The sequence below is a fragment of the Sinocyclocheilus anshuiensis genome, unplaced genomic scaffold (assembly GCF_001515605.1).
Source record: "Sinocyclocheilus anshuiensis isolate Anshui unplaced genomic scaffold, SAMN03320099.WGS_v1.1 scaffold784, whole genome shotgun sequence".
NCBI lineage: Eukaryota > Metazoa > Chordata > Actinopteri > Cypriniformes > Cyprinidae > Sinocyclocheilus > Sinocyclocheilus anshuiensis.
The window spans coordinates 321,136-342,676 of record NW_015554160.1 but is presented as its reverse complement, the minus strand read 5'-3'; the positions used below and the strand labels follow the sequence as shown (position 1 = coordinate 342,676).

At 37.3% G+C, this 21,541-nt stretch overlaps 3 protein-coding genes across 5 annotated transcripts in view; 2 read left to right on the top strand and 1 right to left on the bottom strand.

Annotated features, from left to right (window-relative positions):
- Positions 1-3,422, top strand: part of LOC107670802 (exonuclease 1-like) — a 14,039-nt gene extending 10,617 nt beyond the window's left edge. The window contains exons 12-14 of the mRNA XM_016463568.1: positions 2,247-2,330; positions 2,479-2,666; positions 3,248-3,422. Of these exons, the coding sequence (XP_016319054.1) occupies positions 2,247-2,330; positions 2,479-2,666; positions 3,248-3,362 (387 nt within the window). The 3' untranslated portion in view covers positions 3,363-3,422. The remainder of the gene's footprint in view (positions 1-2,246; positions 2,331-2,478; positions 2,667-3,247) is intronic.
- Positions 3,423-10,519: 7,097 nt separating this feature from the next.
- LOC107670803 (neuroblast differentiation-associated protein AHNAK-like) lies at positions 10,520-18,237 on the top strand. 2 transcript variants are annotated; one of them, XM_016463570.1, is made up of 6 exons: positions 10,520-10,589; positions 12,436-12,496; positions 13,549-13,654; positions 14,318-14,451; positions 14,536-16,599; positions 16,642-18,237. In XM_016463570.1, the coding sequence occupies exons 2-6, from the start codon at positions 12,491-12,493 to the stop codon at positions 18,049-18,051; spliced, it is 3,720 nt and encodes a 1,239-aa protein (XP_016319056.1). In that variant the 5' UTR covers positions 10,520-10,589; positions 12,436-12,490; the 3' UTR covers positions 18,052-18,237. The 2 variants fall into 2 exon arrangements, with proteins under 2 accessions (XP_016319056.1, XP_016319055.1); XM_016463569.1 differs by having other exon boundaries at positions 14,536-18,237.
- Positions 18,238-18,713: 476 nt separating this feature from the next.
- The window catches only part of LOC107670840 (ectodysplasin-A receptor-associated adapter protein-like), a 10,162-nt gene continuing 7,334 nt past the window's right edge, over positions 18,714-21,541 (bottom strand). For both annotated transcript variants that reach the window (XM_016463617.1, XM_016463616.1), the window contains exon 6: positions 18,714-20,139. In XM_016463617.1, coding sequence (XP_016319103.1) covers positions 19,763-20,139 — 377 coding nt within the window. In that variant the 3' untranslated portion in view covers positions 18,714-19,762. The remainder of the gene's footprint in view (positions 20,140-21,541) is intronic.

The window sequence follows — 21,541 nt, the reverse complement described above, 5'->3', positions numbered from 1 at the left end:
GCTGCTCAATGTGAAAGCCCGCAGGTGATGGAGATTTACCGCTGATTACAGAACCGGCTTTACTGATAAGATGCGCGTTAAATATCGCATGCGATTTATCGTGCAGCCCTACTATCCATCCACTGTGGCTGCCATACTGAGACTAGATATGCAAACGCCCCTTATCCGATTGCAATCCAATGACAGGGACGCACATTTTGAAGGACAAGACAGTAGCCTATAGGATGTATTTTGAATGTCCGGTAGTCCTCAAATAACATTATAGTCCCGTCTCGTCTTGTTAACGAAGACGAGGCATAAATTTCGTCATAGTTTTTATCATCAGATATTAGTTTTAGCTCGTGAACGTCTCGTCTTAGTCACAGAAAAAATGTTCGTTAACGAATATTCGAATAATCGTCATCTTCATTGACTAAATTAACACTGGTGAGAAAATCCATTCATATTTGATACTGTCAACCATAAAAGAATATTTCACCCAAAAATGAAAATGCTGTCATCATTTACTCACCGTCATTGTCTCTCTATTTTTCCCCCATACAATGGAATCAATGGTAACCAAACTGGGCTGCGTTTCCCAAAAGCATCGTAAGCTTAAGTACATCATAGACCCATTGAAACCAATGGAGCTACGATCAACTTAGGCGTACGATGCTTTTGGGAAACACAGCCCTGGTCGGTTACCATTACATCTTCTTTTAAGTTCTGCAGATAAAATGATGTAAATTATGACGATTTTTCATTTTGGGTTGAGCTATCCCTTTAAGGTGCTTGCTAAATGTCTTAATTATAGTATAGTAATTTACAACAATTTACTTAGTTCTAATTAGGGGTGACCCCGAATAGTCGAAGATTCGATGCTTCGATAGGGTGAGCCTGATTCGACTGCCAATCACAGTCGAATATTCGCAGAGGTGTTACGAAACGAGGATCATGCTATTTTGGCTATATGGGGGTGTTCAATGATTTAAACTACCGGTTTTCTCCCAATAAGTTAATATACAGCCTATTACGATAATGCTGTAAATAAGAATGTGAAAAGAAAGAAGCTTTTAAAGAATATTTTTTACGTGCGTGAATAAATCCAACCACTCCTGTGACAGATTTAAGTTTCACTTTCCGTGATCCATGACCGACAGGGATTTAAATCTTTAACAAGACTCAAATTGACACAGGCAGAGTGAAAGACTAAATGTTTTTTTTTCGGTCAGGTAGGGTACAAAATTTCAAAACATTTCAGCCAGTTCTAATTTGATTTTTGGTTGCTGTGAACGTAGGCGCCGAATGGCTGAGCACCCACGGAAAAACCAGAGATATTATCTTCACTGTCATATTGGTGAAACAGATCTGGCAAACTATCCAATGCATATTTGTGTTTGGAGAAAATGAAAAGGTTTGTTTTTGTTCAGGGCTGTTTGAGCGGCAGCTCATATTTATGTGATTGCATGGAGTTTTATGTGGCAGATATATGCTTCAAAATCAATGAAAGATAATGAAAATCTCTATACAATTAGAGTAAACATGCACACGGACTTCATCGAATACTTCTTGCATCTGTTGATTTCATCTTATGTGTGGATTATTTGGTTTTATTTAGTACAAATCTTCAGTTTCATCAGCTCTGATAAGAAATAAACAACATGATATGCGGCCGACCAATGTTAACTATCTATTAATCAAAACATAAAACGTTATTTGTATCTGCGAGGCGTCGTTACACATTTTCCCTGTGTGTTAACGTGACTGTCGAATGTCTGACTACTTGACTCTTGGTAATATATTTTACCCCCAGCACACATGATTCCACTATCAGTCAAATATCAGCAAGATTCGGCAATTCTGATTCGACTATGTAAATCCTTAGTCGGGGACACCCCTAATTCTAATATTAGGGATGCATGATATATGTATATTGGATTGGATTTTTAATTATGCATGCTCATTTGCTGTTTTTATAGATTTTATATTTAAGATAACTTTTCTGTCATCTAATGCTCAGTTTCTTTAAAAAAAAAAAAAAAACTCCATAATTCAATTACAGTTCAATGTGGTGTTTAGCACATCTCAATAAATATTCGTTTTTATACTGTATATTATAATGTTGTAATGACTGCAATTTACTTGTAGCATTTAATTGATCAATTTCCTTTTTAGTGTTTTATTTGTAATTTATTTAAACAAAATAGTATTGAATTTTATCATTGACCATTTATCAGTTATTTCTGGGTTTTTTATTCTTGTCAAAGGAAAAAGAGAGAGATTCAGATGGCTCCAAAAGCCCAAGCAGTTTTCCCACAGACAAGCCGAAACCTGCTCTGAACAGAACAAAGGCACGTCCGTCTAATCATGACCCAAAACCACAGTCTGCATTTCCATTTCCTTACAACGTAGATTGTGGGAGTGGGGGGGAATTAAACATTGATATGATTTTTCCCCACACCTCCACCCTCAGTCTAACTTCCTACACATGTGCTCTAGGTTTCAGGGTTGTCTCGGAAACAGCCTTGTGGCCAGGGTAAAGGTGGTAAAATCGAGACCTCTGCCCCTGCTAGGCCCAGCGGTCTGAGGAAGAAAGCAAGTGGGAAAAAGAGTACTGTCAACAATGAGAACAGTCCAGGCCTGCAGGCCACCATCAGCGGCCTCTGGGGGGCCTTCAGCTTCAAGAAGTAAGTCAGCCTGTGTGTAAGTATGTGATTATGTAAATAAATGAATCAACATGGCCGATGGCAAGCCCTCACACTGTCCAATTCATCTTCTACGGTTTATTTCTGGCTGTCAGTACCACCTGTGGCCAGCAGGGGCAGTAGTGGGATAAACCTGTTAACACCAAGAGACTAAACTAATGGGAGTGGTGCTGTTACCCAGTTGATATGTGAACAACATAGGTGTAACTAATTGCTTGGGTAAAGTGAGAGTCAATATAGTAGTTTAGAGAAGGGTGGTGCCTGCTCACTATGAAAGGAAATACATTGCCATTATGCAATGCTCAGGCCCGAGTTGAATAATAAGGGCCTGAGTCAGTGCAGGATTGAAGGGGGAGGGGCTAATCAACATAAGAGTTAAATGTGAAGTCAGTTCGAGGGTGAAACTAGAGAAGTATCTGATTACTGCTTCTTTCTCCTACTTTTTGGCATTTGGAAAGTTGTCCATAAGTGTTATATTTTAAAGCCATATGATAGGACCGACCAAAATGGCCACATGCTTTGATGTGAATGTATTTAAATGTCTGTGCATGTGCTTGTTTAAGGGACAATCCAAAGCTGAGCGCTTGCAAGAAAGGAGAGCCGATGTCTCCGGTTAGGGAGAATGTGATGACAGAACTGACTGAAGCAGAGCAAGAGATTCTCATCATCGCAGAATGAAATGTCAACTTATCATTGTTTCTTTTAACAGTAACAGCCAGTCTTTCAAACATACTGTGTATGTTCATGTTTTTGTATGATAAATAAACATTTTAGTATGATGAATTTTTTTTTTATTTCAACTCAATAAAGACATGGTTCTTAGTAATGTTTGATCTCTGCTATAATTTAGTTAATTTTGATCCTAAGAACAAGCTATGCATGAATTTTTATGGTGTGCGATCACTGAACCTGTGTAACCTATAGATAATTCTGACTTCTAAAGCTAAATATATGCAGTAGGAGATGTGCACAATAAAATGCTGAGTAAACTTATCAACAATCATAAGTAGGCTTTTATGAAGCAATGACAAACACTTATTCAATAAATCAGACTGAATCCAGATTATTTAAAGTCATGAAATCAAAATGTAGTTTTTTTATAGTGTAAATATAAATGATTTATCACTGCACACATAAACAAATTGTGACCTCTTCACTACGACTTCTCTCTGATGATGTGTAAAGCAGTGTTGAAAGCTTGTTCAATTTTCAGATGAGTTTCATTCAATCATCCATTTAGTTTGCAACGCCCGCTTTCTACAATCCAATAAGTTTTCGATAGTAAAAAGTCCTGCCCTACATTCTTTCTTCACATCACTAGTGAAAAGTCCAGATGTTTCTGTTTCATGGTGACTTGCTCTATTTTTTTTTAAACGCATGTTATTGATGCATTTTTTTAAAATGCATGTTTATTTTACTATTTGAAATGTATATTTAAAAATGTTTTAACCTTGTAATTTTTTATTAAAATGTCAAAACTCGATTATATCACAGTAAAGAAGAAAATTGATTTCCGTTACATCGCTAAAATGCTTTGCGATTTGGATTCTAATTTAAATGTAAATTACGGATGTGAATGTCGTGTCCCTTGTTATGTAGCTACTATAAACTAAATTTAGTTTTTCTAAACGTTATAATTTATGGCCTTTATTAAAGGAAATATTTCAGTTTACCCTGCAGCCGTGCATATACGTGCAGTGTGCAATGCACTACAGTTTTGGAATTAGAGTTGACCTGAATTCCACCTAAATTAATAGGCTAAGTCAAAGTGTGTTTGTGCTGCGCGTTGGTTGAGCAGTATTAGGCTGGTTAAGGAATGTAGTATGTGAGTGAACAAATGCCTGAGGTGCAGTGCTAGACCTCATGCCTCACTCCTCCTTTAGGACATCAGAAGAAGCCTCACAAAGATGCTTTAGCTTATCAGGTCAGTTTCACAAAAATGTGCTCATTGAGAAACACAAGCACTATTGTCTTAAGAGACTTATCAGAACGATCTTAGTGCTGTTTTCCTTGAATACAAATAGTTCTCTGGCTCTTAAATTCTTTGGGTGTTTCTAATTCATCTAACTCACTCACACATGTCAGGTTATGAACGCATATAAGATGCCCCGAGCAGGACTACTGCCTTAAGAAATGCTGGGACATGTTAAACACAACATATCCAAAGGGATCTGCAACTGTTTGCGTGTTCATAAGGAAGCAGCTCTCAAAATGCAGTAGTTATTTAGGATTCATGAAGTGACTTTTTATCATTAAAGAGCAATCCCACTGGAGTAAACTGGGTTTAAGTGCCTTAATGAAGGGCACAATGGTAATAATACTAAAGGCTCCTTGTTGGCCTTGTACGACCAACTGTCCTTTTAGTGACCAGCACTAAACCACTAAACTAAATCAGAAATGGGCATAGAAAATTCAACTTTGCATTGTTTTCATGTTCTATAAAAAGAGTAAAAAGTGAATTTTGTTTCAGAGGAAACCAATTATATTGGAATGTACAGAAAACAAAAACATATCCAATGTCACTAGCTTGACAGGCATATAAGAAATGTGTTTCTTCAACTCTAGGCACTTTTATGTCCCAGGGACATTTATTAAATTAACCATTTATTTTTGTTACACGAGGGTCACATTAAAACAGTCTTGGAAACTGAGTAAACAGTGAAATCAATTTGTAATCACTATTTATTTTATGTGAAAATTATTTCTATAAAGATTTCTGAAATTACGATGTTTTCACTACAAATTGCGCAAAAAAATAGTAACAATTTGTAGCTATTAACAAGACAAAATCCGCATTTTATTGTAAAATTATTTAATTTGTCATTTCCATCACAGAATGCTTCTAAACTCAATACAGAATTTGAAATGTGGTGGGAATTTCTATTGCTTTTTATATCTAAAAAGAAAAAGAAAAACAACAGAATTTTCACACGAGGTACAATTTAAACACCTTTAACTTTTCACAGAGACCATATTTGAAGAACGTTCAATATTGCTACCTCTTAATCATTCACACTGTATGCACTGTGCACTGTATATTATCTGTAAAAACAATGGTCTTTTTTTACTGTCCTCTTTGGCCTGAGCTGTGCAGTTGCATTGAGTTACAAATACCTGAATGAGAAGGTGGAGTGGTGGCATTCTTCTGAAGTGTGCTCACGATGCTCAATCCCTGCCGCACCTAGTTTAAAAAGATACTATACAAGTGCCAACAACACTGACTCAATGGCCATGCATGTTAGAGGAAAGACTCGGAACCAACAGAAATGTCAGACATGTCTGAAACCACAAGTATATATTTGGGATATACATTGATTATAGACCCTCAATTTATTTACGGACATCCCGGCTACATGAAAATGCTAGAACTATCCAAACATACCATATGAAAACTCTATAAAACAATAATTAGGCTACAATCTGGAACACAGAAACATCTTATCTTAAAGCAATCAAGAACATGTTCATTCTCGTCTACATCAGAGGACTCTGAATTTGACCCTGACCCCTGTGCTGTCACTGTCTGAGTGGAGATGTGCGTCTCTATGGCAGAACAAAGACCTTATGCTGTCACTACATATAGACTTTGTATTATTTTTGCAGCGAGTCATGAATTGGTTTAGACAGTGCGAGACTGACTACTATGAAGAACTATAATTACTAGGGCCTTTAATATAAACTCCTTTAACACTTACCTCACCTTCATGAACATTCTTCAGGCTTCCCTCCTCCTCCCCCCACCTCTATTTTTTATTCACTTCTACTACTACTCTAATATTAAATAAAGTATAATCTTCTGTAAGTAGCCCATTTCAGGGATGGCAAGTCAAACATGTTTAGCTTTATCCCACTTGAGGATAAAGGTAAGAAAATGTGAAATCTGAATTTCTGGGAGACAGATTCTTTTCTATTTGTTGACAAAATAATCATGTTTTGCAGATCACCCATGTAAATACAGCAGCCATTTTGTTTTTCTGGTGTTTGTATACTAAAGGACCTATACTTAAAACGAGGGAAATTATGTAAAAATCCCAAACGATTTCTTTACAATTTGTTTAGTGAGATACTGACAGAAAATATAGGCATATCTACTTAATATATAATTAGAAACTATAAAACTCACCAGAGCCGGTAGCATTGTTAAACATGGAAAGAGGACCTTCAGCAAGAAGGCTGACTTGGATATTGCCTGTTTTTATAAATGTTTTATAAAAATATCTGACTCAGTTTACAAAAAGTTGTACATTTCATTCAACTGAACTTGATTTGAAGAGATAGCATCCAATTTTATTTAAAAGTATGCATTTATATTGTTGTTTATCTAAAGTTTAAAATCTTTTTTAATCTATATGATGTATTAGGGTCGGAACATAATGTAAATTGGATAAACATTTTGTTACTTAGAAATCAACTTGTGTGCTATGAACTATTCGTGGCATTTGTTTTGCATCTTAATTGTTAGTGTTTCTAAAACAATTCGAGTATGTCACAACCGGATCGGTGGTATCTGAAACATTCAGTACTGTGCCGATGGTGGTGTGTGCAATGACAAAAATGTGTTTTTCACAATTCAAACTAGCAGTTGCTTAACCACATTTCTTAGCACAGCATAGTACCACAGTGACAGCAGTAAACAAAAGACCTAAAAAATTAAACTCTCAACTTGGACCAACCGGAGTAAAATGCTCTTTTTGTGCTCCTCTAGTTTGCAGTACTCATTTAGACACCTGTTCCTCTGTCTGCATGAAGACTGAAGCAACTTTCATTCCTGGGTTTTTGCTTCCACCACTATGAGGTTCTTCCTTAATTAATGATGAGGCCTTAACATGTTTATGGCTAGAGGAGAGCTTTTGTTTCCTGGTTGCTGGTTGACTGCATTTCATTACAGAGATACAATGAAAGAGACAAGTTCGTACCTGAAGCCCAGACACTAAGACTTAGATGTAACACGAATAAATAAAAGTCAAAGACTCAACTCCAAAGTCCTCCCTTAAGGCAAAAGCACTGCTCTTGTCACAACATGTGCACAAGCTCAATACCACAGTCAGCCTTCATGCATTAGCCTATGCTAAGCACACAAGGTGCTTTCCTCTCTCAAACACTTTCTTTTGAGGTTCGGTAATATATCTGTGGTTTTCATGACAGTGCAGTCAATAGGAGCTTTGCTGAGTACACAGTGAAAATGGCTAAATGAGGGTCATAAATGGGTGATTCTTCAGTTAGATGCACTTTTGACTAGCCTATTTGAAATCTTGAAAAATGTAACTTCTTCAAACTACATTTTACTGGGTGGATTCTTAATTGTGTGTGATGGTTTAGTTTTTGGAGAAACCGTTGGCTAAGCCATAGCTATCAGTCACTCAACATACTGAAATTAAAATAAAAAAAGAAATCATTAATTTGTGAATTAAACCAGTTTGATGATGACACTAACAAATACTCTCAGATCACGATGTAAAAAAAAAAAAGTTTAAAGGGAGATGTTTTTGGAGATGCTCTTGCCTGTCCCTTTTCATTTCTAACTCAAAAAAAAAAACTTTTAAAAACTCTAAAATGCTTGGTGTGATGCTATGATAACAGTATGTTAAAAAATACAAAGTTGTACACAAATATACAAGTTTTACACAGAAGCGTGAAGCAGAATTACCGAACATCAACATTTTTTAAAATAAATGTATGTCCAAAAGTCCAGATTAATTTTCCACAAAACACTCTAGTAATTAAAGAGACACATATTGTTTGAATGTATTATAATAGGCACAAAAAAAAAGGCAAATTCTCAGTCGTCTGATAAAGGCCTTGAAGCTGGCCAAAGTGTCACGTTTTTAAAGAAATAGTGTACATTTGTAGAATAAGTGTTGCTAAAACTAAATTAACTGTTCTTAAAAAAATAAATAAAACCTAAATAATTCAAGAGGACAGAAACGTTTCCTTGATTTAACAATCACTCATATATTGTTAAATAACCATGTCTTGCTGATTTACTGCAATCAAATATACAATTACCTTGTAGTGAGTACATTCAAAATGTAAAATCTCATTCTATCCATAAACTTTTACCTTTGTACTGAACTGTAAACATTAACAACTGCAGCAGTTTAGTGTCCATGGAGTTAAACCAATTCTCTCTGTGAACAAATACCAACAAACCCTGTATTGTGAAGATGAGTGGTTACTTATTTGCATTGCCATAGTCTCTTCTTATAAATGTAACAATTCATAGAAGCTATTTTCTGCCATAAATAGTGGTTAAAGGTTCCATTTCTGCTGCCAGGAGCGTAAGGATGCAAGGTGGGTGACTAATAGTATTACTATTTATATATTGTTAAATAACCATGTCTTGCTGATTTACTGCAATCAAATATACAATTACCTTGTAGTGAGTACATTCAAAATGTAAAATCTCATTCTATCCATAAACTTTTACCTTTGTACTGAACTGTAAACATTAACAACTGCAGCAGTTTAGTGTCCATGGAGTTAAACCAATTCTCTCTGTGAACAAATACCAACAAACCCTGTATTGTGAAGATGAGTGGTTACTCATTTGCATTGCCATAGTCTCTTCTTATAAATGTAACAATTCATAGAAGCTATTTTCTGCCATAAATAGTGGTTAAGGGTTCCATTTCTGCTGCCAGGAGCTTAAGGATGCAAGGTGGGTGACTAATAGTATTACTATTTACTAAGAAATGTGACTGTACTACAGTTCATGAAATAAATCAAAAACTCTTACAATAATGTCTTTATTGTATGCCAGAATGGCAAATCATTTCAGAACAACAAATTCACACCTTAATGACTTCATGATTTGTTTCATTAGACATCTTTCTCAAACTTTCAGTATTGTTCAACCAGACAGTAGTTTCCTGTTGGACGTTTGGTGGTTAATTTGATTGAATATGCCTCAGTAGTGCTGACAAATGTGAACAAGCATTTCCGAAATACATTTGTGGGTGTTGAATTAACATTAAAGGGATCATTTACCCAAAATTGTGTCATCATTTTCTCACCCTCATGTCGTTCCAAGCCTGTGTGACTTTGTGTGGAAGATATTCCGAAGAATGTGTCTACTTTTTTGTCAATACAATGAAAGTCACTCAGGTCCAAAGTATTTTTTCAAAACACTGTATCTCCTTGATACATAGAATAAGGTCAGATTTTATATTTCTGGGTGAACTCTCCCTCTACTGAAACTATTAAAACACAACCAGCTAAAACTTTTCTGTAGCGCTATGCATTCATATGCATTTCAGAAAGAACTTAAGGGTGTGTGGCACAAGACTGTAAGGCCAAACCCTTGCAAACACAACAGTCTTGCAATATTTCACTGTTGACAAAACACACTTTAGTTTTTCTCATCGGATGTTTCTAAGCTGTTGTTACTAAGGAAAAACCACAACATTTGAACTTTGTTCCCCACAAATATTAAATATTTGGCCACATCCTTGACTAAAGCATAAATTAGCTCACCATAGTTTAAATATGATCGTTTTATAATGTGAAAATCAACAAATGCAAGTTTCAAAGTCCAGTTTTTGGGGAAGACTGATCAAATCGCTGTTGCTTTGGCAATTCTGAACCGAAGCTCTCTGTGACGTAGAAAACATACAAATAATAAACCCATCATAATCAAATTGAAATATATGACACAAACATTTAACTGCATCATGCCACAAATTTGCATGTAAATTTATAGTCACTTTTAAACTTACTCTCTGTATCTGTAGTTTCGGTGTGTGTGTGTGTGTGGTTGTCATGCTGGTGCTGCAGAACCTGTTTGGTGGCTCCACATGCATTTATCTGACAGAAACCCCATGACAGAGAGGATGACAGTCATATTCACCTGGAGTTTAGAGAGGTCAACATCAACGGCTACAGATGAACTCACATTAACAACATTGGGTAAGTGACTCACTCTGACCAGTGCTTAAATAAATCATACAGAATCAGAAAGAACATCATAGTGCAATTTATCATCCTGCGTCATCTAATGGGAACTGATAAATTAAGTTACTTGCAAAATGCAGGTTTGTCATGTCAAATCAGACCTAAAGAAGACCATTCTGTTGTTGTAACAGCTCCTTTAATATCTCGTTTAATATTTGTGTTTGATGTGCACTTTGCTCTGATTGTTGTCATAAATGTGAGTCTATTGCGGTTTTACTGATTAATACTAGTTGTAAATTGAAAACGGTCACAAAAATGTGAACAGGAGAAACATTTGGATGAGCTGAAATTTTCAGCACTAATTAATCATGCATCATGTGCACGCTATAAAAATGAGGAATAATTTATGATATGGTATGACTTTTGAAAACAGTGATGGTTTTTTTTAGCATCAGATTATTTTAGAAGCAAGTCTTTGGGAAACTGTTGTGGTGGTGGGTGAAGCTGAAACATTAGATGATTCCCGCTGCTGATTAAACTCAATGCTTTACTGAGCAGAGTAATTATATTGTTCTGATCTTGACTGTGAAATCTTAAATTCATTGTCAAGACCATCTGAACCTTCTAATCGCAGTCTGAATAATATGCTTTAGAGAGACAAAACAGAAAAAAATTGGAAGATAGATATTTAGGGGGGAAAAAGTCAAGAGAGATACAGAGTGACCTTGTATTTATCTCCTCATCTTTCTTTCATCTGAACAAACTGGTTCTCCTCATTCTCCACAGTCCATCCATTCCTAAAACATTCCTGACACAAACCACACATACACAATCTGTTACAGAGACAGACTACCAAGTTAAAAACCATTTTATTTTGAGTTAAATTAGGAGGTTGTTTAATAATCTAAAATTTGAAAAATTGGGCATGTAGAGGCTGTACTTTGCACATATGCAAGGTTTCTGCAATTCTTTCTTTAAAAAAAAAAAATCTCTGCTTGCCTGTGAAATGTTAGCTCAAACCTCAGAGAGAGAATGAAGATGGCATAATGCCATAAAGCCCCTGCCCATGTGATTGGTTACCAGACTGCAGACCTCAAAAGGGAGCATCATAAAGCATCATTTGTTTATATTTTGTTCTAAGCAATGTGGTTTGCAGCATGGAATAGTATCTTCCTTTCTTATTTACTTCACTTTTTAACAAACACATTCTCACTATGAGATCCAGTGAATGTGATTAACTGCATTACAGCTGATTACATCTGTTTTTGAAAAACTGGAGGCGGTTCCTGACTTTTCCCTGCCACTTCCCTTTTCCCTTCTTTTACACGCAATGCGTGTTATTTTTATTTAATATGTAAATAACTGACTTTTTAAAAATAAATAAATAGCAATGCTATCAATCAATTCATTTTTAAAAACATGTAAAAGTGGTGCTTAGATTAGCTTTATTACCAAGCAATGTACAAGACTACTAAAATGATGCAATATAGATGTAACAAGTGCCTCGAGGAGTGTGGGATGAGGTTGAAAAGGAAGCAAGGAAGTAACCACACACCCATGCACTTATATGCTCATTTTATGGAGTAAAGATGACATGACGATTGCTTGCAACATGTTTGTTTTGAATCAGCAGCAGGTCTAAAACTGGCTTTAGATTCAAATTACAATTAGTCATTGTACTTCCATTGTATGTTCCTAAAAATACTAAAATGAAATGTTTTGTTGAATGGCTTTAGGTCAGTCATTTTCCTTGAAAATGTTAAATGTAGCCTACTTTTTATAAAAATTAATATCCACATAATATAGTCCTTAATGTAATGATAAAAAATACTTCAAGTCTTGTTGCTTTTTGTTTTGACAGATCTCCTGAAAACTGGTATTCATGACATGTCAGTTGTATTTAAAGAAGTGAAGACATGATGGTTGGTACCCTCACCAAAATAACAATTTAAAAATTATTGTCATTTTTTAACAAAACTGCACACAGAACATATTCCTAACACCTGGCAGACGTAATCAGATTTGTTTAGCCAATCAGAAGTCAGGGCGTGCCTGCCTCGATGGTTAAGTATACGTGTATCATTCGATCAACTACAAAATGTAATGCCTTTGAAAAATAAAGAGAACAACAGAATGCGCTGCTTTAGCACGTCTCAGTCTCCTTGAGCATCTTTCTGGCGCATGCCACAAACATGAACCACAGGGAATACTTGTCTTTTAAAAGGCTTCATTTAGATTATTTTACATTAAATGCATCATATAAGTCACTTTGGAATAAATCACAGTAGGCCTATGTATCATGATAAAAAAAAGCGATTTTACAGTCTGGAAATGCTTTTGGCTATAGCAAATTATTTCTCAGACCCCCTATCACTTTAAGAACCGCTGGTCTACACAGAAGAAAGACCTGTGTCGAGCTATTCATTATATAGTCTGTTTGATCAGAAAAATATGAAATTGATAAAATGGGTTATTAATCCGTACAATTGCAGCAGTGGAGGGCTATTATTCTGCTGCGTCATACTGCAGAAGAACTGATGATGGCACGGGTTGATCTTCGGCTGACCAATCAGCAGAAAGGGGCGTTTAATTCCCGCCCACGTGTAGAAATCGAATATTGAAGCTGTTTATTCATTTTTCCACCCATGAACAAAAAAACGAAAATTTAAGCTGAATTTTTGTTTTTTGGAAAAAAACAAAAAAGGAGCAGTTTTCTCATTTTTCTACTTTCAATATTAAATCAAAAAACGAATGATCGAATGATACACGGATTGTTAAGTCTGCTAGAAGTTTCAACATGGCTAACAATAGTTTACAGCACCTTTAATTGCATTTCACACATTCATTATACCTCTGATTACATCCTTGCCATGGCATAGCACATAATTTTTACTTTTGCAAATAATATTATGTATTTATGAGATTATAAACAAAACACTAATGTATGGTAGTAAGTCACCTTGTTCATGTGCAGAATGGAGAAATAAAGATTCATGCCCTCTCAGAGACTTTGGAGGACACAGAAAAAGGAGGGGTCGTAGTCACAGGGATCACAAATCCAGCAATCAACCTGAAGGAAGGTAAAGAACTCACATGTATCCTAGGCTGCGTTTACACATGGCATTAACATGCGATCTCCGTGATCTGATCAAGCAGATCGGATCATCAGTCAATCAGGACACGGCGCGTTTAAACTTGGCAACATCAGCTGACTTCTCTATCTGGATAACTGATCGGATCTGTCTTTCCCGCGCAATATTTAAATAAGTCTGCAGAGAATGGCCCAGTGCAAAGTCACCCTGAAGGTTTTCTTTTGAAAAACATTTTCAGTCACGGGACATTTTACAAATCAAAGATAAGTGTAGGAGTCTCACTAGCGCTCCACACGGGTGTTCTTCGTCTTTCTTCTGACAGTTCGCGAGAGAGGGGGTGGGGTTTTGCGTGATTTCAACCTGCGAATGCAGACACGATGGCTGGATTGCGTCTACATTACACTGAGATCTGATCACAATGCGTCCTCGACTACCTCTGGAGCAGGACACGCTGATCAGATAACATTCCGATCAGAAGCGCGTTTACACTTGTCTTTTCAATGTGTATGTGGACAACATCCGGATACAGGTCGCATGTTAATGCCAAGTGTAAACGCAGCCCTATATGCTGCCTCAGTCATACAACAAGCAAACTTAATGATAGTAATGGATTCTGTAACATACCTTATCTTCTCTTTTTGTCTCTCGCAGGAGATCAGCTTGTTGCTGCAACCGTTCATCTGGACCACCTCAGTAAAGATGAAGTGCTAAAATTGATCAGAATACTCGAGCCGTATGACAAGAACCTTGAACTCAAGACAGCAAAAGATCTGAAAGCAGGACTGGTAAGCAACATTGAGAATGAAAGAAAAAGCAAAAATAGAGAATAATTGGGTCTCATAATGTCTTCATCTCATCTTCCTCTTTAGTCTCTTGGTGATCTTCGACTGAACAGTGAGGCAGGACTTCAAGCACCAGGTGTTCAGGTTAATGGGCTAAATGGACAGATAAATGCCCCAAGGCTTAAGGGTGGGATCTCAACCCCAACAGTAAATGCAGAAATGCCACAGATTGAGCTAAAGGATGCCACACCTAACTTCAGCCACCCAGGGTTCAAAAGGCCAACTTTTGGCTTGTCTGCACCAAATCTCGAAGGAGCAGGTCTGGATGGTACATTAGAAGCACCTGATGTCAGTGTCTCTACCCCTACTCTTAACACCCCAGATGTTTCTGTTAATGTGGACAAACCTGAACTGAAGACCAAAACGCCCAAGTTCAAAATGCCCACCTTCAGTCTTCATGGTAAAAAACCAAAGTTTGATGGTGATGTGAATCTAACCGCCCCAGACATAAATGCTGACCTAAAAACCCCTGATCTGAATCTGTCGGCCCCAAAGATTAATGGAGAAATTGGGACCCCTGACGTAGACATGACCTTGCCAAAAGCGAAGCTCAGTGGTCCAAACCTGGACATCGAAACACCAAAAGCTAATATCGAAGCTCCCTCTGGCAAGATCAAATTTCCTAAATTAAAGAAAGCAAAAACTACAAAAGTGAAAGTACCAGAGGCAAGTGTTGATACAAAGCTTTCTGCTCCAAAAGTAAATGCAGATGTCAGTGCACCAAATGTTGACATTGATCTGCCAAGAGCCAACCTTGAAGCTCCAGATGTAGATATTAAAACTCCTGATATAAATGCTCCCTCTAGGAAAATAAAGTGGTCAACATTTAAGAAACCCACATTTGGGCAGAAGGTTAAAGCATCAGAGGTTGGTTTAGATGCCAATGTCTCAACACCTGATTTAAATCTCTCAGCACCAAAGATAGATGGAGATATCAGCATCCCAAAAGGAAATGTCAATTTACAGAGCACGGATATTGATGTAAAAGCACCTGCTGTAGACATTAATGCTCCGACTGCAAAGCACAAGTTCTCAACTCTTAAAATGCCAAAGCTAAACTTACATAAATCAAAACTGAAAACTCCAGGTCTAAATGCAGGGGTACACGCACCAGACTTGGACATGTCGGCTCCTGGGGTAGATATTAATCTGCCAAAAGCTGAACTGGAAGGACCGAATCTAGATGTCAAGGCACCAAACCTCAACCTCTCTGCTGCAGATCTAGACATTAAAACTCCAGCTGCTGATGTGACGGCACCAGATATTGGCATAGAAGCTCCATCTGCAAAGGTAAAGAAGCCCCATGTTAAACTGCCTAAAATAAATCTATCTGGGCCAAAAATGAAAGGTCCAGATGTAGACCTCAATGCACAGGCAGATCTCCATGGACCGGACCTAGACCTGAAAGCTCCAGATCTCAGTCTTTCAGCACCCAAAGTGGATGGCAAACTTAGTGCTCCAGATGTGGATCTGAACTTGCCCAATGCTAATGTCAAAAGTCCAAATGTAGACCTTGAAGCCCCAGACATTGACATTGATGCCCCCTCTAGCAAAGCCAAGGTACCTCACTTTAAGCTGCCTAAATTTGGTCTTTCTGGACCTCGGGTTAAAACACCAAAACTAGATGCACCTGATGTGGATGTGAACATGCCCACAGCAGAACTCAAAGCACCTAATGTAGATGTTAAAGCACCTGATCTTAGTGTTTCAACACCTAAAGTTAAAGGTGACATTACTGCTCCTTCTTTAGACCTTGGTTTACCAAAAGCCGACTTAAATGCTCCAAGTGCAAACATTGGGGCAAATCTAAAGTCACCAAATCTCAATCTCACCACCCCATATGTAGACCTAGACTTGCCAAAAGCAGAGCTTGAAGGACCTGATGCTACCCTTAAAGTCCCAGATGTTGACATTAATGCCCCATCTGGAAAATTTAAGATGCCACATTTCAATTTGCCAAAACTGAATTTGACTGGGCCAAAAGTAAAAGGGCCTGAGCTGGATGCTAATGCAGATCTAGATCTCTCAATTCCCAAACTCGAAGGAGAATTAAATTCACCTAGTGTTGACTTAAATCTTCCCAAAGCTGAGGTCAGTGTGGCTGATGTAAATGCAACTTTACCAAAAGCTGAGGTCAGTGTTCCCAATGTAGATATCAAGTCCCCAGACTTAAAGGCTCCGTCTGGAAAGCTGAAACTAATTACATTTAAGAAACCAAAAGCTGACCTTTCTGGTCCAAAATTGAAGACACCTGAGATTGACTTAAATACAGAAGCTTCTGATCTCAGCCTCTCAGCTCCAACAGTTGATGCAGATGTCAAAGTGCCAGATGCTGATATAAACCTTCCCAAAGCAGATGTTGACATCAATGCTCCCAAAGGAAAGCTGAAATTCCCAACACTCAAAAAGTTTAACCTGTCCAGTCCAAAAGTCAAATCTCCTGATGTTGACATTGCTGCTGATGTAAATGGACCAGATCTTAACCTATCTGCGCCTGAAGTTGGTACTCCTGATCTTGATGCGAGTCTACCAAAAGCTGGGGTTGGTGTCGATGTCCCCACAGCAGATGTTGACATCAATGCTCCCAAAGGAAAGTTGAAATTCCCAACACTCAAAAAGTTTAACCTGTCCAGTCCAAAAGTCAAATCTCCTGATGCTGACATTGCTGCTGATGTAAGTGGACCAGATCTGAATCTATCTGCACCTAGGGTTGGTACTCCTGATGTTGACGTGAGTCTACCAAATGCTGGGGTTGATGTCGATGTTCCCACTGCAAATGTTGACATTAATGCTCCAAAAGGAAAGCTGAAATACCCAACCATCAAAAAGTTTAACCTGTCTGGTCCAAAAGCCAAATCTCCTGATGTCGACATTGCTGCTGATGTATGTGGAAAAGATCTGAACTTATCTGCACCTGGGGTTGGTACTCCTGATGTTGACGTGAATCTACCAAATGCTGGGGTTGATGTAGATGTTCCAGACATCAACGCTGAAGTTGAGGGCTCCAAGCGTAAGGTAAAATGGCCCTTCAAATGGAGAAAATCTACTGAATTAAAGGATGCGGATATTAACATTAAAGCACCAGAAGTAGATGGTACCACTGCAGAAATTAAACTCCCCAAAAATATACCATTGTTCAAGCCTCACCGCCTACCTGACAGCAACATTGACAGTATCTTACAAGAACTCACTGGAGTGGTTGACCTCAGTACTGACCCTACAAAAACAACTAATGACGCGGTTGTCTCGGTCTCCTCAGTCAAGACAAATCTTAAAGCTTCTTCTCCGTCTGTTGGGGTCAATGGACAGACAGCTAGTGTAGATATCCGGGAAAGGCTGAGATTGTCTAATGCACGTACTACAAGACCAGATTTTGGCATATTTTCAGAACCAGGCAGCCCTACAAAAGTGAATAGAGGAACATGTAAAGTCACAAAGCCTGATGCTGATAAGGACTACCCAGTAATTGATACGACTAGCAATGAAGATGACACCAAGATTGCCCTCAGCTTGAACAACATGCTTGGTTTGCCAACAGATTAAACCTTAAATAAAACCAAGGGCCTTGTTAGTGTAGTTCTACACCCACTGCATAGTGCATATGTAAAATATGTAAAAAAAAAAAAATTAACCTCCAGCTGTTTACTTTTAAAATGGGTAGAGTATTAACAGAGATGTACTTATTTTTATAATCAGTTATATACATAATTGTATAAAGTTCTCTTTAAATGTGCAATGATTATATCTTCTCAAAACATTGACAAGAACATGAAGGAAAATATGCTGAATCTCTAATTCTGTCTTATTTGTCACTGTTTTTATGTAATATCTAATATATAGTCTTTTGTTTATACTTAATTTCCATTCCAATTATATACATCTATATATTTGTCAGTATTGCAAATTGGAAAAAATAAATAAAATAAGTCAAATTTTTACATCTATTAAATATCACGTATGTCTTTGTGTGTTTCATGAAGCATGTACCTATATTTGCAAGGGCACAAATCTCTCAAAAGACTTCAATAAAGTTTATGATATGATCATTGCATGGAAAATTCATTTTAACACTCACTCCAGTTTTGATGATGTCAGACCATTATTCACCACTGACATTCAAGCGATGCCAGTAGTTCATAATGTATTGCAGATGAAAAATACTTTGTATTTACACTATAATGGTAGGTATAACAAATATTCAGATACTGTGCATATAAAAGTTTTATTTTTAAACAGAGAACCTCTGATGCACATAAACAGGCTTTAATTTTTAGACACAGGAAATAAAAAGCTAGGTAGAGTACATGGCGCAAAACCAAACAGTTTTTAAAGTCTTGTTTAGAAGAGGTAATGTCACATTCTACCCTACTACCTGCATTGTAATTTACATTTGACCATACATTTTGAAAAACCCTGCATTTTTTAAACTAATATTTTCAATAAAGTCCAGTTAACTTCCAGATCCACTGTTCTCTGCAGTTATACTGCTATTTTACCACTCCTTTCTCAGAGACATGCTAAATCTTTCTTAAAGTCTCAAAATAATAATAAAAAAAATAAGTGCCATTCATACCAAACATGATACTAAATTCAAGTGCTCAGTGAGCAGTGCAATGGGAATTTTGATATATATCACAATGTTTTACATGCTCAAATTCATGTAAAACAATGAAGAAGATTCCATTTTTATACACTGAAAGGAGATGCGGTTTTTGCGTGATTAATTCTAGAATGACCCTGTTACTAGAATGCAGGCAAGAATAAAGGTGAAAGGTTGTCTTAACTCATTTAGATATCGAGAACAATGACTCATAGTATATGTTACTAATTAAAGGACACTTCATAAGACCACCAACACTGACACACCGCCAGCAGATGACTGTTTGTATTAAAATAAATTAAATGCTGTATGACTGGAATCACAGAGAATTTCCAGACAAAATCTAAATGAGTAATCACACCTGAGTGGTCTTTCCATTTTCTACTGAAGTGCTGGGGTGCTACTGCATATATTTGTTGCATATATTTTACCACATAGCTAATACAGCTAACCAGACGGTGACATATGGAGTGATGAAACCAGCCAACGGTTACCAAAAAATAAACTACGTCCAGTGTACAACCTCATAAAAACTGTCTTTGTACCACCCGTTCAGTAATGTGTGTTCTGACCTGCTGTCCATCCATGCAGTCATGAATTTCAGTTTCTACCAACACGTTTCTCCTTTGAGGTCCAGTTATTGTGAAGTACCAGCTAATGGGCCTGCTGCCAGCGCGAGGGCCAGTCGTTCTCCATCCATCTCTGGAGCAATCGAAGCACATCAATGCGCTGGTAAAGCTGGCAGAGTGCGCTGAGCTCCGTGACAGGTTTCTGGTTGTAGCGCAGGAGGAACTCTTGAGTGGGACTGTGGTAGGTGGGACCGTGTGTGCGCTGCTCTAGAAGTGTGAGCTCGTCGTAGCTCATTCCCCAGCGGCTAGCAAAGTTCTTCCAGTTTTTGACAGTGCAGTGAGTCGGATCGAGCTTCAGCCTTAGAGTGTACAGAAGGTCTTCGTCGTTCATCAGGTCACTGATTTTGGGTGGAGGAGCAGAACATAAACACTCCTTACAACCCATATTTTCTTTACCGAAGTCTACAGAGTGGGGAAAGAAAAGCAGACATTGCATAAAGTGCTTAAAGTCAGGATATCTCCAAAATTCATGCTAACAGTAATAATAGCACTCCAAAACCCAATTTACACATGCTTCTTTTAACCCTCTGAGGGCTGTTTGTCTATGAAGCGCATTTTATTTTAAAACACTTCTTTTAAACCCTTTCTGTCACCTGATGGAAAACAAACACTTTTAAAATGAAAATGATATGAAATTACCAAAATAACCGGTAGATGGCAACAGAGGATCACTCATTAGCTCAGTTGCCAATTCCACTCCCTCGTTCTTATTAGGTCTTGCATTTAGATTTATTTTAACAAATTGTAGTACTTGTATTGTATTGAAGTATGAAGTATAGCAAGCGCAGGAAGTCACAAAGTCTCATGTCATTAAATAAACCCAGACTCCAACAATCTAGAAGGGTTAATTATTTAAATAATTTTGCACTGGTTAACTACAAATTTAATAAGTTAAACACAATAATAATTAAATAATAATGCATTAATACCTTCAAATATTTTTAGATTTAATTTAAAAACAATAAAAAAAAAAAATTGCTTTACTTTTTTTTTCTTTTAACTGTAGAAGCTGCTAAATGTATTCAGCCAACCCTGGCTTGTTGCTGTTGTAGGTTTGTTGCTCGGCATTTACACAGCATCACTTAATGCACAGGTCTATTTTTTAATTGGCTTGTCAGATGTTGTGTTCCGTCCGTTTCTACAGTGATCACTGTCAGTCATATCCAACCCTCACACAACTCACACTGTTCTCACGCTCTCATGCCATATGTCCATTTTCTCACTCTGTGCTACTGATGTGATGTCTGTCTGTATAAGTTCTTGTTTTTTATATTTAGAATATAGTTAAGCAACATCAGACCATCGTTTCTTTATTTGGTTGTGTTGTGAGCATTTGCGGCGCGTTTCTGTTTTTGCAGCTCGTTTCTTTATTTGGTTGTGTTGTGAGCATTTGCAGCACATTTCTTTATTTGGTTGTGTTGTGAGCATTTGTGGCGCGTTTCTGTTTTTGCAGCGCATTTCTTTATTTGGTTGTGTTGTGAGTATTTGCAGCGCGTTTCTTTATTTGTTTGTGTTGTGAGCATTTGCAGAGCGTTTCTTTATTTGCTTGTGTCGTGAGTATTTGCAGCGCGTTTCTTTATTTGTTTGTGTTGTGAGTATTTGCAGCGCGTTTCTGTATTTGGATGTGTTGTGAGTATCTGCAGCGCGTTTCTTTATTTGTTTGTGTTGTGAGTATTTGCAGCGCGTTTCTTTATTGGTTTGTGTTGTGAGCATTTGCAGCGCGTTTCTTTATTTGGTTGTGTTGTGAGCATTTGCGGCACGTTTCTGTTTTTACAGTGCGTTTCTTTATTTGTTTGTGTTGTGA

Excerpts from the sequence above, each read along its gene's own strand:
- LOC107670803 (XM_016463569.1), top strand. Across the intron at positions 13,655-14,317 it reads AGCAATCAACCTGAAGGAAG|GAGATCAGCTTGTTGCTGCA; the intron begins GTAAAGAACTCA and ends TGTCTCTCGCAG. Across the intron at positions 14,452-14,535 it reads AAGATCTGAAAGCAGGACTG|TCTCTTGGTGATCTTCGACT; the intron begins GTAAGCAACATT and ends CTTCCTCTTTAG.